The sequence below is a fragment of the Triturus cristatus genome, chromosome 3_1, assembly GCF_964204655.1.
Source record: "Triturus cristatus chromosome 3_1, aTriCri1.1, whole genome shotgun sequence".
Lineage (NCBI taxonomy): Eukaryota > Metazoa > Chordata > Amphibia > Caudata > Salamandridae > Triturus > Triturus cristatus.
In genome coordinates this window covers 949,060,220-949,073,244 of record NC_140583.1, presented here as the reverse complement: position 1 = coordinate 949,073,244, position 13,025 = coordinate 949,060,220, and the positions used below count along the sequence as shown (strand labels likewise).

Sequence of the window (13,025 nt, the reverse complement as noted above, 5' to 3'; positions counted from 1 at the left end):
GACCCCTGGGTGGGAGAGCCCCTGCTCTCCCGGGCCTGCAACAATGCACATCCTGGGTGAGGTGAGAAATCTCCTCCCCCAGGATGAGCAAAGGGAAGCTTCAAAGGCATGCCGCCAGTTGGAGTTTCCCCAGGCCACTGCAACCCCCCACTCTGGCGGGAAGCTTGGCCGGAAACCCCATACAAGGACAGGGGATGTGCCAGCCTGCCCACCCCACCCCTCAGGTGGGGGAGGCGAGGTGAAGCACATCTCCGGGCTCTCGCCATCTTGAAGATGGGAGGCCCTACCCTATCAGGATCAGGCTACTGCCCCCCTCCCACAGGAGAGAGGCAGGATAGGGGGTGTACCCACCCCAGGACAAGGACCCATTGGTCCCTGGCCTGCACCTACCTGTAACGCCCCTAAATCTAGTATTTAGGGGCCCCCTGAACCTTCCTTCCTCAGATTCCAGATAGAAAAACGACAAGAAGAGCAAGAAGAACAAAGACCTGCCCTGCAGCTGCTAAAAAGAGAAGAAGACACCAACTGCTTTGGCCCCAGCCCTACCGGCCTGTCGACTCTCGAACCTGCACCAGCGCGGCCTCCCACGTGGCCAGCAACCTCACCAACCCCGGAGGACCTGGCTACCTCTTAGCTCTAAGCCCCTGGGACTCCCACGAGTAGAGGCTCTACTCAAGAAACCTACTTGCTATCCCTGGCACCAGCCCGGGACCGCGGACCCAACACACTCTGCACCAGCCAAGCCTGGCCAGTGCCGGAGTGGACAAAGACCCAGAGGACGACCCCACGGCGACTGTGACCCAGAGTCCGGCACCCAAGGACCCCCCTCGACATCCCGGAAGAAGCCTGCAGCCTCAGAACCAAGTGCCACCCCAGCCGCGATCAACCAGAGGGTAAGATTCCCGACGTCAAAAGGCACCCCTGCACCCGGCGCCCTGCGACCCCCTGTGCCCAATCCTGGGGTACCCACCTAACCTACAACTACCCAACTTACCTCTCGAAGTGGTGGTGGCACCTGAAACCTCCTCGTCCCCGAGCCTGCAGCCTCTTTCCAAACCGGAACATTCCCATTGATTTCCATTGAGCGCCCTAAGGCTCAAAAGCACCCTGCACCCAGCCGCCCGAGTGGCCCTGGCAGTGCCCTCTCTACTCTAACCTACTTCCCCACTTGCCCTGAGTAAGTGACCAGGAGCCCAGCTCCCACAGCCGCGTGGCTTGCCAGACAGCAGCCACCAACCAAGGCCCCCCTATCCCTCATAGGATAACATTGGGCCCAACTCTCTCTGCACCCGGCCGTCCTGAAACCGCTGAGGGTGAACCAACTGTACCTACCTGACACTGGGGGACCCCTGAGTCCATGCCCGGAATTTCAACACTACCAGTCGAGTACTTACCCTTAAACCGCTAACTTCATTTTCCTCATAGGGTAACATTGACTGGCTTTTTCTTCAAAAATCTTCTAAGTGTGAACTTTTCAAAACTGCAAAAATTCACCAAAAATCAGCCAAGTGACAAAAACGAATTTACTCACCTGCTCCTAGGTGAGCTCCCAGTGCTGGATCTTGGTGCCCAGCCCTGACTCTGAAAAGTGTTCACAACTATACTTACTTCTAACTCATTTTTCTCCCATAGGAAACCATTGCCTGCTTTTCTGTGAAATTTCTTCTAAGTGTCTACTTTTGCAAATTTGAAATATTCTTTTAAAATCGTACCATTTCTGCAAACGAAATTACTTACCTGCTTTTGATAAGGACCCCAGTCCTGGGTCTAGGCACCCAGTCCTGGAATACTAAAGTAACGATAAAGTACTCTACCTGCAAATTGAATTTCTTGCCATAGAGATCCATTGAATGTTTTCTGTGAAATATTTTCTAAGTGCTAACTTTTGAAATAGCTAAATATTATCTAAAAATCATTACAGTTATTAAGTCGACTTTCTTCACTTGATTCTGAATACTGACCCCAGGCTGGTGCTAGGATCCAGACCTGGAATTCCAAAAGTAATCTGAAAAGTAATTTATTACAAATAACCTGAATTTACCATTGAGCTCAATGCATTGTTATGTTTAGGAAATAGGATTGTTTATTGCAACCAACTGTGACTGTTTACACAAATTTATTGCTTGAAACAAAAGTATTTATATTCAACCTCTCATTCTGAGAAAGTATATTTTTACCCCCTTGTGGTTCTAAAAATAAAACAAGCATATATTTTATATATACAAATCATTGGCCTAGAGTTCAGTTATTGAGTGTGTGAAACCATTTGCTGACTGAGTGTGTACAATAAATGCTTTACACTGTCCTCTGGTACTGCCTTACTGCTCGACCAAGCTACCACTTTTGAGAGTAAGGTCATACCTAACTTTGACCTCTATCAGCCTCTGGGGGACTGTGGACTCTGTACACCCTGTACCTATTAGGGAACAGTATATACAGAGCCACTTTCTCACACAGGGTACACTCAATCGAAGTACATTCAGCAATTTAGCAAAAAGTGGGGGCATACCATGCAAGAAAGATGGCACTTTCTCACAACCAGGAGCCCAGCACCCACAGCCGCGTGGCTTGCCAGTCAGCAGCCACCAAACAAGGCCCCCCTATCCCTTATAGGATAACATTGGGCCTAACTCTCTCTGCACCCGGCCGCCCTAGAGCCGCTGAGGGTGAACCAACTGTACCTACCTGACCCTGGGGGACCCCTGCGTCTGTGTCCAGAACCTCAACTCTGCCAGTCAAGTACTTACCCTTAAACCGCAAACTCTATTTTCCTCATAGGGTAACATTGACCGGCTTTTTCCTGAAATTTCTTCTAAGTGTGGACTTTTCAAATCTTCAAATATTCACCAAATATCAGCCGAGTGACAAAAACGAATTTACTCACCTGTTCCTAGGTGAACTCCCAGTGCTGGATCTTGGTGCCCAGCACTGACTCTGAAAAATCTCTACAACTGTACTTACCCTTAACTCAATTTTCTTCCATAGGAAACCATTGACTGGTTTTCTGTGAAATTTCTTCTAAGTGTCGATTTCTGCAATCTTTAAATATTCTTCAAAAATCATATAATATCTTAAAACGTAATTGCTTACCTGTTTTGGATAAAGGTCCCAGTACTGAGTCTAGGCACCCAGTACTGGATTACAAAAGTAACGTGAACGTACTGTACCTGTAACCTGCATTTTCTTCCATAGGGAATCATTGATTGTTTTCTCTGAAATATTTTCAGTGTCAACTTTTAAAATAGCTAAATATTAGTTAAAAATCACTACAGTACTAAAGTCGACTTTCATCACTTGATTCTGAGAACTGACCCAGGACTGAATCTAAGATCCAGTCCTGGAATTCCAAAAGTAATCTAAAAAGTAATCTGTTGCAAATAACTTGAATTTACCATTGAGCTCAATGTATTGTTGTGTTTAAAAATAGAGTTACCTACTGCAACCTCTTGTAACTGTTTACTAAAATCTACTGCATATTGCAAAAGTATTTATATGAAACATCTACTGTTGAGAAAGTATATTTTAACTCCAAGTGTTGGTTCTAAAATTAAACAAGCATTTTTTTTTTATATAAACCATTGGCCTAGAGTTCAGTTATTGAGTGTGTGAAACCATTTACTGACTGAGTGTGTATAACAAATACTTTACACTGTCCTCTGGTACTGCCTTACTGCTCGACCAAGCGACCACTTCAGAGAGTAAGGTTATACCTAACTTTAACCTCTGTCAAACCCTGGGGGACTGTGGACTCTGTACACCCTGTACCTATTAAGGAACAGTATATACAGAGCCACTTTCTCACATCCCCCGGACCTAGAACTCAGATCTGTGACAAACCAAGAAAAAAAGAAGATGACCATGCAGAGAAGACTTAAGACTACGACCGTCTTGGCCCCAGCCCAACTGGCCTGTCTCCAGCTTCTACGATTCGGCGACCTGTCTTGCAGCCAGCGACCTCTGAAACCCATGGGAGGACTGCTGCCTTCGAAAAAGACTCCATTCTCCTGTGGGCAGCTAACCTGTCCTGAAGAAAGCGTTGGCTGCACTCCATGATAGCGCCTGCAGGGTGAATCCAGAGCCTCCCCCCGAATGTGACCGGCTCTGGTAAGAAGACTCCGATGTCGAAAGTCACACATGCACCCGAAGCCCGTGGTGAGCTGAAAAGACTGACCCTAAAACCCCCACATCCCAACTTATCTCTGCTGTTGTTGATCTTCTCCTGCAACCTCCGGTGCCACGCCTGCAGCCTCTTTACCGTCAGAAGAATTCCTACTCAAAAGCATTAAGAGCCCGATGCTGTAATTGCACCCTACACCCAGCTGCTCCTATGCCACTGGTGGTGTAAGTTTGGTGCTGCTTTGTGGCCCCTCCCCCTCCAAGCTTAACCTAACTCCCAAAGCTTGTACCCCTGCAACTGACCTATGTATCTGCAAGCTGTGTGGCTCCAGGTACCCACTGTCTCCATTGGAAAGCATTGGGTCGAACTCCGAACTGGACCTCTGCTCCCGGCTGCACCTGTGCCACTGGTGGAGGTGCAGCTTTGGCACTCACCTGACCTCCCTGGCCCTTGCTGATTTTTGGCTCTGAAGACTGGGATTGTACGTTTAATACCTGTTTAACCGCAATATTTTTTTCTCCATAAGATAACATTGGACTGGGTTGAAAGTTTCTAAGTGTCGATTTTTCAAAGTGAAAAGTATTTTTAATTCAAAACGTACTAACCCGAGTACGAAGACCTTGGTCTTAAAATAAAACACAAACGAAATATATTTTTCTAAAATTGGTCTGGATCTCCTTCTTGAGTCATGTGCCAATTATTGATCACTGTTGCGCAATAAAAGTCTTACACTCCTCTGTGTTAGGCTGAAGGCTGCTCGCCCACACTACCACTAGTAGAGCACTTTGGGTTTTACATAGAGTCCTGTACACTTTAGGGAACTCCTGGACTCTGCGCATAATGCAACCACCTAGTGGTAATACCATATACAGAGTCTGATTCTTACAGCTAAGATTGTGACTAACTTCCACCTTGCACCCATTGTCGTCTGCACAGCGACTTTGGCATCCTGTTTTCTTCTGCGCTCTCTCCGTGACAAGCAACTGCCTTCACTCCCAGCTTTTTTGCTTTGGCTTGATGCCTCCTCGCCCTAGACCGTGATTCCCTTGTATTGATGCGAGTTGTCTTGAAGGCCTCTACCTGACCCTTGTTGACAAGGGCCAATTGAGATGGTCAACATGACTGCTTTGGTTCAAGGCTGCACTGTTTCGTAGAGATGGGAGTTAGGGAGCCACGCATCTTGTGTATTTACTTGATTGAGAGTTACAGTGGGAGCCGGATTGGTCGATGAATTTGCCGATTGCCAATTTGTATTGATTCCCTTAAATATTTAATTTTGGTTTGTTACATTTTACAGGAAGCATATCTTGGGGAGTCAAAGTAGGTTTCACACAGGCACCAATTTCTTTCATATTCACTAATTAGCATGTGCTTTAGCAAATAGGGATCCCCACTGGTCCTGAAGAATGCCCCAGACAAATATTGGAAAAAATTAGGGCAGAAACCGGTTTGCTTACGTTGGATGGTAGGGATATTATGCCCATTCCCCATCCGCTTCTCTATTGTGGCTGAGTCCGACCTGGTAGTATTATCTTACCAGCGACAGATGCGGTTGCCAATGATGACGCATGTCAAAGAGTGGGAGAGGCTTCCTCTTTCAATATAATTGGCCTCTCCATAGTATTTTCTTTGGGATACGATTCAGAATACCTATGATATAGACCAAATCGGCCTTATATCTTTAGACAATAAACAGGTTTGTGATATTTGCTTATAGGACAAAAACATTTACTGCGGTCAGTTAGTATAGTCATATGAAAAAAGTAATAGGTTAGCAAACAGAAAAGTTAACTGATGCATGATTCAGTTTCAAGTGGAATTTCGTGTAAAAAAAAAATATATATACCGTTTTGAGCAATCGCTATTCGGGGAAAGATGGGTGAACAACAACAGAGGCATACAAGGTAAACATCCATTCAAAAAAATCCACAAAAAAAGGAAAGATCAATATTTTACAAATTTTATTTCCGTGTACAACTGGTGCTAAAGATTTGTCCAAATGCAGTGGATAGTGTTATAAAACCTATGTAAAAAACACTTCTCTCACTCTGCAAGGTAGTGAAAATCATTGTAATACCTTTGAAAGTTACTGGTATTGCGATTTCAGCTGTTTGCCCAACCCCATTGACAATGCTACAAACCTAGACACTACTTAAGGTCACATTTTAATATTACAAGCATCAGTACTTTCCAGAGCAGCCAGTAATTTGGCCAATTCCAACACTAAACGACTCGTATACAATTGCTAGTTGAAGAAGCACAATTCTTTGTCTTAGCATCTTCCACTGACCTCTGCTAAGAAACTGATTACAATTCTAAAGCACTCACTTGTATTTTGTTGTAGACGTCATCCTCTCATGGTTTTCAAGGAAACGCTGAAAGTTTTCTTTAGCTTCTTTGTATTTGGACCTTGCTTCCTCTTTTTCTTCTTTCTCGGTCTGGACTTTGTAGGCATTGAATGCTTGCTTTTTTTCACTCAATTTGGCTAAAGCACTGTATAGAAATTGAAAAACATGAACATGAATTAGGAGGCTCGCAAATACCTTTAGAATACATCATCAGTTTATTTTCATACTGGAAAGAGATTCTACTAATCGCACTTTGGAATAATGATCTAGAAAAAAAACAAAAAGTGGTAAAATATAACTTGCTACAAAATTCAACTTTGTGATTCAAAACAATTGAAGCACCCTTACATAGTGCTAACAACCCAAGCACTGGATTGTGCCACCCACATGCGGGATTTCAGGGAAGTTAACAAACACATATAATATGCTGTTATTTGGAAAGGCTCATTTTTAAATTAAATAATTTTAACGGAATGAGAAAGCTATATTGGCCACATTTTCGCATATTAAAAAAAAAGAAAATCCATTTAAAATGCAGAGTCACTTGTAGAACAGTGACATGAAAGCGATTTCACAGAGAAAGAACAAAATAGGGACAATGTAGCACAATATGCTAAAGCCTGATAGACTGGAAAATCTGTGGACGCTCCTTTAAGGAACAACATACTACCAGTGTCTAATTATGCTCTCTAGATAGCAGTTGAGTCTCTGTTCCTTATCCGGGGATCAAGGATTATGGGAGAAGCAAGGCTAATTCCTTTTGCCTTCTTTCTGGAAGAAGGAGGGATGCATATGGCTATAATGAAGATTCTCCTGAAGGGGATCTTTATTATTAGTCATATGCACTGCAAGGAAATGCCTCTTTTTGAATAGTCGCCAAGATTTTTTTGGACTGATCCTGCTAGTTTTTCTACTCCGAGTGCGCTGAGGCCTGCTAACCAGACCTCAGTGCCAGTGTCCCAACCCTAAGGTGTATGTCAAATTGGCTGTACCCAATTTGAAACTGCTAACTTACGTAGAAGTCCTTAGTACTTTGGTACCCAGGGCAAGTAAGTTAGAAGGGTACCCCAGGGCTTGCACCACTGGTTGTGCCAGCCAGGAGGTCCATCAAATAAAACAAGTCCATCGCTGGAGACTGGTAGAGCAGTCATGTAGTGCTCTCTGATTTTACCATTGAGAGCAATAGCAAAGCCACCACTTCCCCTGGACAAGTGCAAGTCACCTCTCTGGCAGGCTTACTGAGCCCTAAAGGCAGGATGCAACCTATGGCACAGGCAGGACATGTGCCCTACATCTGCTAACAAAGCAGGCAAAACAACTGCTTTTACCGTGGAAAGGCTTGGTCAGCCCAACTGGAGAGAACAGTGTCACACGATGATGACTCCTGAATGGTGCAACAAAACTGGACACTACAAGTTATCAAACAACTCGCTACATTAAGCCCAACTTGTATCTCAAGTCAAAATTAATGTAACTTTTTGCAGTGTGCAGCTTTAGTAAAGCTGCCACTTTGGTGGCTTTAAAACCCCTTTGCCTTCCTAGGTGTAGGAAAGTTCCCCTTTTTGTCATGGTCACCCCCACTTTTTGCCACTGGAACAGATTTTATTTCGACTGATGTGCACTGGGTCTGTGCTAACTAGGCCCTGTACTCTTTCCCTAAAACAAGGTAGAATGGTTAATTGTAACACAACTGCCACCCCTGTAAGCCCCTATTAAGTGGTACCGCTAGCACTAAGACATGGGTTCCAAATAGAGTCCCCTAAAGGCTGCAGCAGGTATTATACCACTCTAAGGGACCCCCATTGCAGACTGTGCGTCTTGGTGCAAACCAAAAGTGAAAACATGACATGGTACACACTGTGTGCCATGTCAAAGTCACTACATGTAATATATGTAAGTCACCCCTACAGCTGGCTTTGTAGCCCTAAGACAGGGTGCATTACATTACAAGGGAGTGCATAACTGCATGAGCTGATATGCCGCTGTGCTGTTTAGCTCAATTAGTAGATGTTACAAGTGAACAGGGAATCATCTTAATTATATGTACTGGGCACTCATCATTAAGGGTTTCCCATGTACATGATGGTTTTACTGAAACCAACAGTGTTTGGTATCAAAAACCTGGTCTTTATAAATCTGTACTGTTGTCAGTACAAAATGTATTATAACAAGCACCCTTAGAGGTGCCCCCTGAAAACCCTACCACTATCTAGTGTACTTGAAGATTGGTATCAACCAGCCTGCCACCAGAGACGATTTTCCCATCCCCTGCACGGTAAATCCAACTATCTATGAGATCAGAAACAACACCTGCTCCGGCTGAAGTATTCACACCTACCCCAGCAGGATGGCTAGTGATTTAGCATATAGAGGCCAGGAACTTCAAAGCCCCTGCCGCCTTTTCTCAGACCTGGGAGATTCCACCCCCTGCAATGAGGCCCATTAGGCACCAAGACAAGCAGGAAATTAGTTAAGAAGGTAGACGTGTTGCATCACCAGGTTAGTTACACCCCTAAGGTGGGCAGCTTGATGTGCTCCAAGAAAGAAGGGTTCAACCATCTTGATTTTGGTGGAATTGGGAACTCTGGAACAGAATTATGCCCACTCCCCGCAGGAAGTGGTCATATAGTGGGCGTAGGAACCCCAGGGGTAAGTAGCCCATTTACTTTACTCCCCTTAACATCAACTTAATTCAATGTTTAGGTGGCCTTCTAACACCAGGAACACAGATTCACCTGACTAAAGAAGGACAAAGCAGAAGAATGCAAGAACTGTGGATTAGCTGTGGACTTGGTGTCAAATCCTGCCAGCCTGTTCCTGTCCAGACAATTGCAAAAGCCAGACTCATCCTGCAGCTGTGCATTCGCAAAAAGCCTCCGACGGGTGCCAGCACTTCACCAACCATCCTGGATCTCCCTTGAAGGGGAGAAGTCACTTGCCTGCAGGCAACTAACGCATCAACCCAGTAAACACTCCTACAGATCACTGGGTACAGCAACGCAACAGGCGTCCAGAAAGAGGTCACTGTGCTCCAGGAGGTCAGATCCATCTAGCCACCAAGTTTGGAGTTGCCAGCCACCCCCCCCAGGAGCCACCCTGCACCAATATCTGGGTACAGGAACCTTTGCAGCAGCCAAGGCTTGTTCAGTATCCAGCTCACACTCCAACACCACCAAGACCGACACAGGACATCAGCACCAGGGAGGCCATCGTCGAGTGGCCCTGCTGTCCCGTTTTGTCCCACCTCCCGCACAACCCAAAGAAGTGCACCGGGCACTGGGATGTTGCTGGAACTGGCCCTGGGTTCCAGCAGGCTGTAACTGTGTCTAAAGTTTCCTATGAAAATTAACATGGAGAAAAAGCGTTGTGGCCCCCCCATTTAACTCAACCATCTCAAAATATACCCTTACCACTCTATACCCCTATTCACTCCTTAACCCTAAAAATGCCCTAACCACCCAAAAACCTTATACCCACCTTAAATCTTAAACACCTACCACCCAAAACCCAAACCACCCCTAAACCCTACAAATACCCTTAGTGTCAACAAAACCTCTATCCACCTCTAAACCCTGGAAATACCCAGACCTGCAAAAAACCCTAAACATACCCTTACCACCCGAAAGTTCCTACTTACCCCTAAACCCTTAAAAACGTAATGGTTACTTACCAGTAGAAGTAGTTTTGCAGCTTGAAGAGTTTGCTGGATTCACATGCTGTGCATTATTCTGCCATCTAGTGGTTCGGTCCGGAATAGTTTTTTTTTCTTTTTTTTTTTCTTCTGGGTGTCGACCACCATTTGGTGCCAGGTACGTCCCTTGTGTGATGTCCGACGGCACCCTGGAGCTTGTTGTGCATGGTAGCTATCTTCAGATTCTTTTTTCTGTGGTTTAGTGTTATAGTCCTTCAGATGGTACTTTACCGAATTGTTAGACCCGATTCCCCACCTGTTTGTATTCCTTGTAGGGGAGGCTGTGTGGGTCGCATGCGAATCCAGAAAACTCTTCAAGCTGCAAAACTACTTCTACTGGTAAGGAACCATTTCATTTTGCGGCGTGAATCCTTTTCTGGATTCACACGCTGTGCATCAGATTACGTAGCGGTTTCTGCCTTCTTGGGGAGGCTGTGGTAAGAGGAAGACTTTGCAAACAGGTACCTTTTGTCCCATTTGTGCTTCCTTGTTCATTTTTATGTCCACACAGTGATGTTTGGTGAAGATGTTAGGGATGCCCATGTACCTGCTGCACATATAGTGTCTATTGGCACACTGGCCATAAATGCAAGAGTCGCTCCTTTCTTTCTAGTTGAGTGAGCTTTTGGTTGCACACTTAGTCTTTTACCTACGGTGTTATAGCATAGTTGGATGGCTTGAACTATCTATCTTGAAATTGTTGCTTTTGTGACTGGCGTCCCTTTTTTAGGTCTCGCATGAGCCAGCGCACGCGCTGCTCTGCGATACATTTAGTAGGTGGGTTTTCAAAGTGCTACCCCGCGCTTTGGCTGGTCTAGCGCTTGCGTTCACGCGAGTGTACACGGGCGCAACCGCCAGCTTTCAGCGCCCGATCAGGCGCCATCTGTTTTTTCTATCGCTTGCTCTCTGAACGCTCCTCCACCCCTCCCCCGCCACGTCTCGCGTTAATTCGCGGAGCATAAAAAAAACATGAATGCAATTACAATTACTTTTTTCCAAAGCAGCGGTGGCTTTCGGTCTTCACTGCGATCATTAACTGATTACAGCATTTATTGGCACTCAATCACTTGAGTGACACAAACTTTAGGTTTCCTTTGGACAGAATGAAGAGGTGCCGGTGCGATTACTCTTCAGGAAGGGAAGGTGGGTGAGCTGTCAATCAGTGCTTCTACAGCACGCTGTCCCGGATGGCTCCTCCAGGCGCTGCGTTGGTTGTGGGTAAATAGCTCCTCCACTAAGGTAAACTGTTTATTTGCTTAAATATATCTCCTGTAATGTTTGTTGTTCTATGTTGTATAGAACTTTGCGAGGTTCTGAACACTCAGACATTACAAACAAGCATAAATGCAAAAGCAATACAGTTTTTCGGGCAGTTCCAGTGAGCACAGAGCCCATGGTGCATGAAGGGTTGCACTCTGGGAGGGAAGGGGGGCCCTCCACCTGGTGAGCTCGGGAACACTCCAGGAAACCCCACAAAAGGCCCTGTTTATTCATGGCTTATTAACGCATATCCCTGGATTGGCTGATTAATAATGACGTATTTGAGTCAGGGGGACTTATCGTCAATATGCAGTGTGCACTAAAAACAATGGGCGATACACGTTCCTAAAATAAGAGTGTCACATGCCCCATGCCCCTCCCCCTCGTCCCGTTCTAGTGGTACAGATGTGCTTTCCCAGCTGGGGCACAAAACACACGGGGTAGGGATGCGCTTGAGCGACTTTCTTTAACCAAATCCTTACAAAACATAAAATATGTTAAAAAAAAAAAAAAATCTATATGCCTAGCACCTGCTACGAGGTGTTTTCTTAAAAGAAATGTCGCAGACACGTGCTCTGCCGTTGGCAGACTTTTAATGCGTGTTTAGGGCCATCCGGCTGTTTGGGGAAGTGTTTTCTTTCTCAGAGAGCACTTTAAGTGCCTCAAAAATAAACAAGTTTCAGAACTGCTCCCCTCAGGTGCTAAGGAGCGAAGTGTGGCGACCTATCACAGGGCAGTGTGTCCTGCTTGGACGCACAAGACGTTGATTGTTCCAACTGGACAGCAGCGGCCATGGACGGCAGGGGCCGGACAGGCACGGACGTCAACTTCCGGCCTAGGTTCCTGGAGTAGGAGGTACAATTGTAGATTGGCTTCCAAGAACGGCACCAGCGCCTATGAATGCACCTGCCAACCCCCTTTCCCCCAATTTAATGGTGTATGAAAAGTTTTTCTGTAAGTTTTGCAAAGTTCTTTGTAAATTGTCGTCAAGTTTATAAAGAGTTTTGCTTGGCCACGTCCGAGTGAAAATTAGAACATTTTATCTTGCGTTTATCACCATTTACCACCAACAAAATGGTTATGCATAAAACATACTTCTAGTACATTTTTGAATTCTTTCCCTGTGCAAAATCTTTGTGTCTAGGCAGGCTTGCAAAGGGAGGTCTTACAGCGCAAATGTTTAGAAACTGTCAACAGCATGGCTGGCTTCCATTTTTTATTAAAAAATGGTCTTGCTAAGCTGTAAAAAAGATCTTGCTGTACCGAAAAACACTGCATCCGTGAAGCCTAGGAGACTTTCCAAACTTTGCAAAGGTTTAAAATAGTCAACTTTCCTAAACTTTATTGACAAAAAAATGACTTCACGCGATCCTTTAGGAGCAGACAAGCAACCTGCTCTTGTGGCCTACTGCTACTTTTGCGGATTTCCAACGCTTAGTCCCATCCCTTGCACTCCAGCAGTTTAGGAGATGTTACCTCCTCTTTCCTGCATAAAAAACACATATGTATGTCCTTCTGTATGGTGACCAAGCATCCTAGATTTGCCTGGCTAGTCCCAGTTTTTCACCAGCTGCCCAGCAGATTTTGGCAAATTTATCAAGTCCCAGTT

The 13,025-nt window shown here is 45.4% G+C and overlaps 1 protein-coding gene across 4 annotated transcripts in view; it reads right to left on the bottom strand.

Annotated features, from left to right (window-relative positions):
* PRPF40A (pre-mRNA processing factor 40A) overlaps nucleotides 1-13,025 on the bottom strand; it is an 827,412-nt gene that overhangs the window by 522,768 nt on the left and 291,619 nt on the right. For all 4 annotated transcript variants that reach the window (XM_085645530.1, XM_085645532.1, XM_085645531.1 and 1 more), the window contains exon 14: nucleotides 6,446-6,610. In XM_085645530.1, the coding sequence (XP_085501656.1) occupies nucleotides 6,446-6,610 (165 nt within the window). The remainder of the gene's footprint in view (nucleotides 1-6,445; nucleotides 6,611-13,025) is intronic.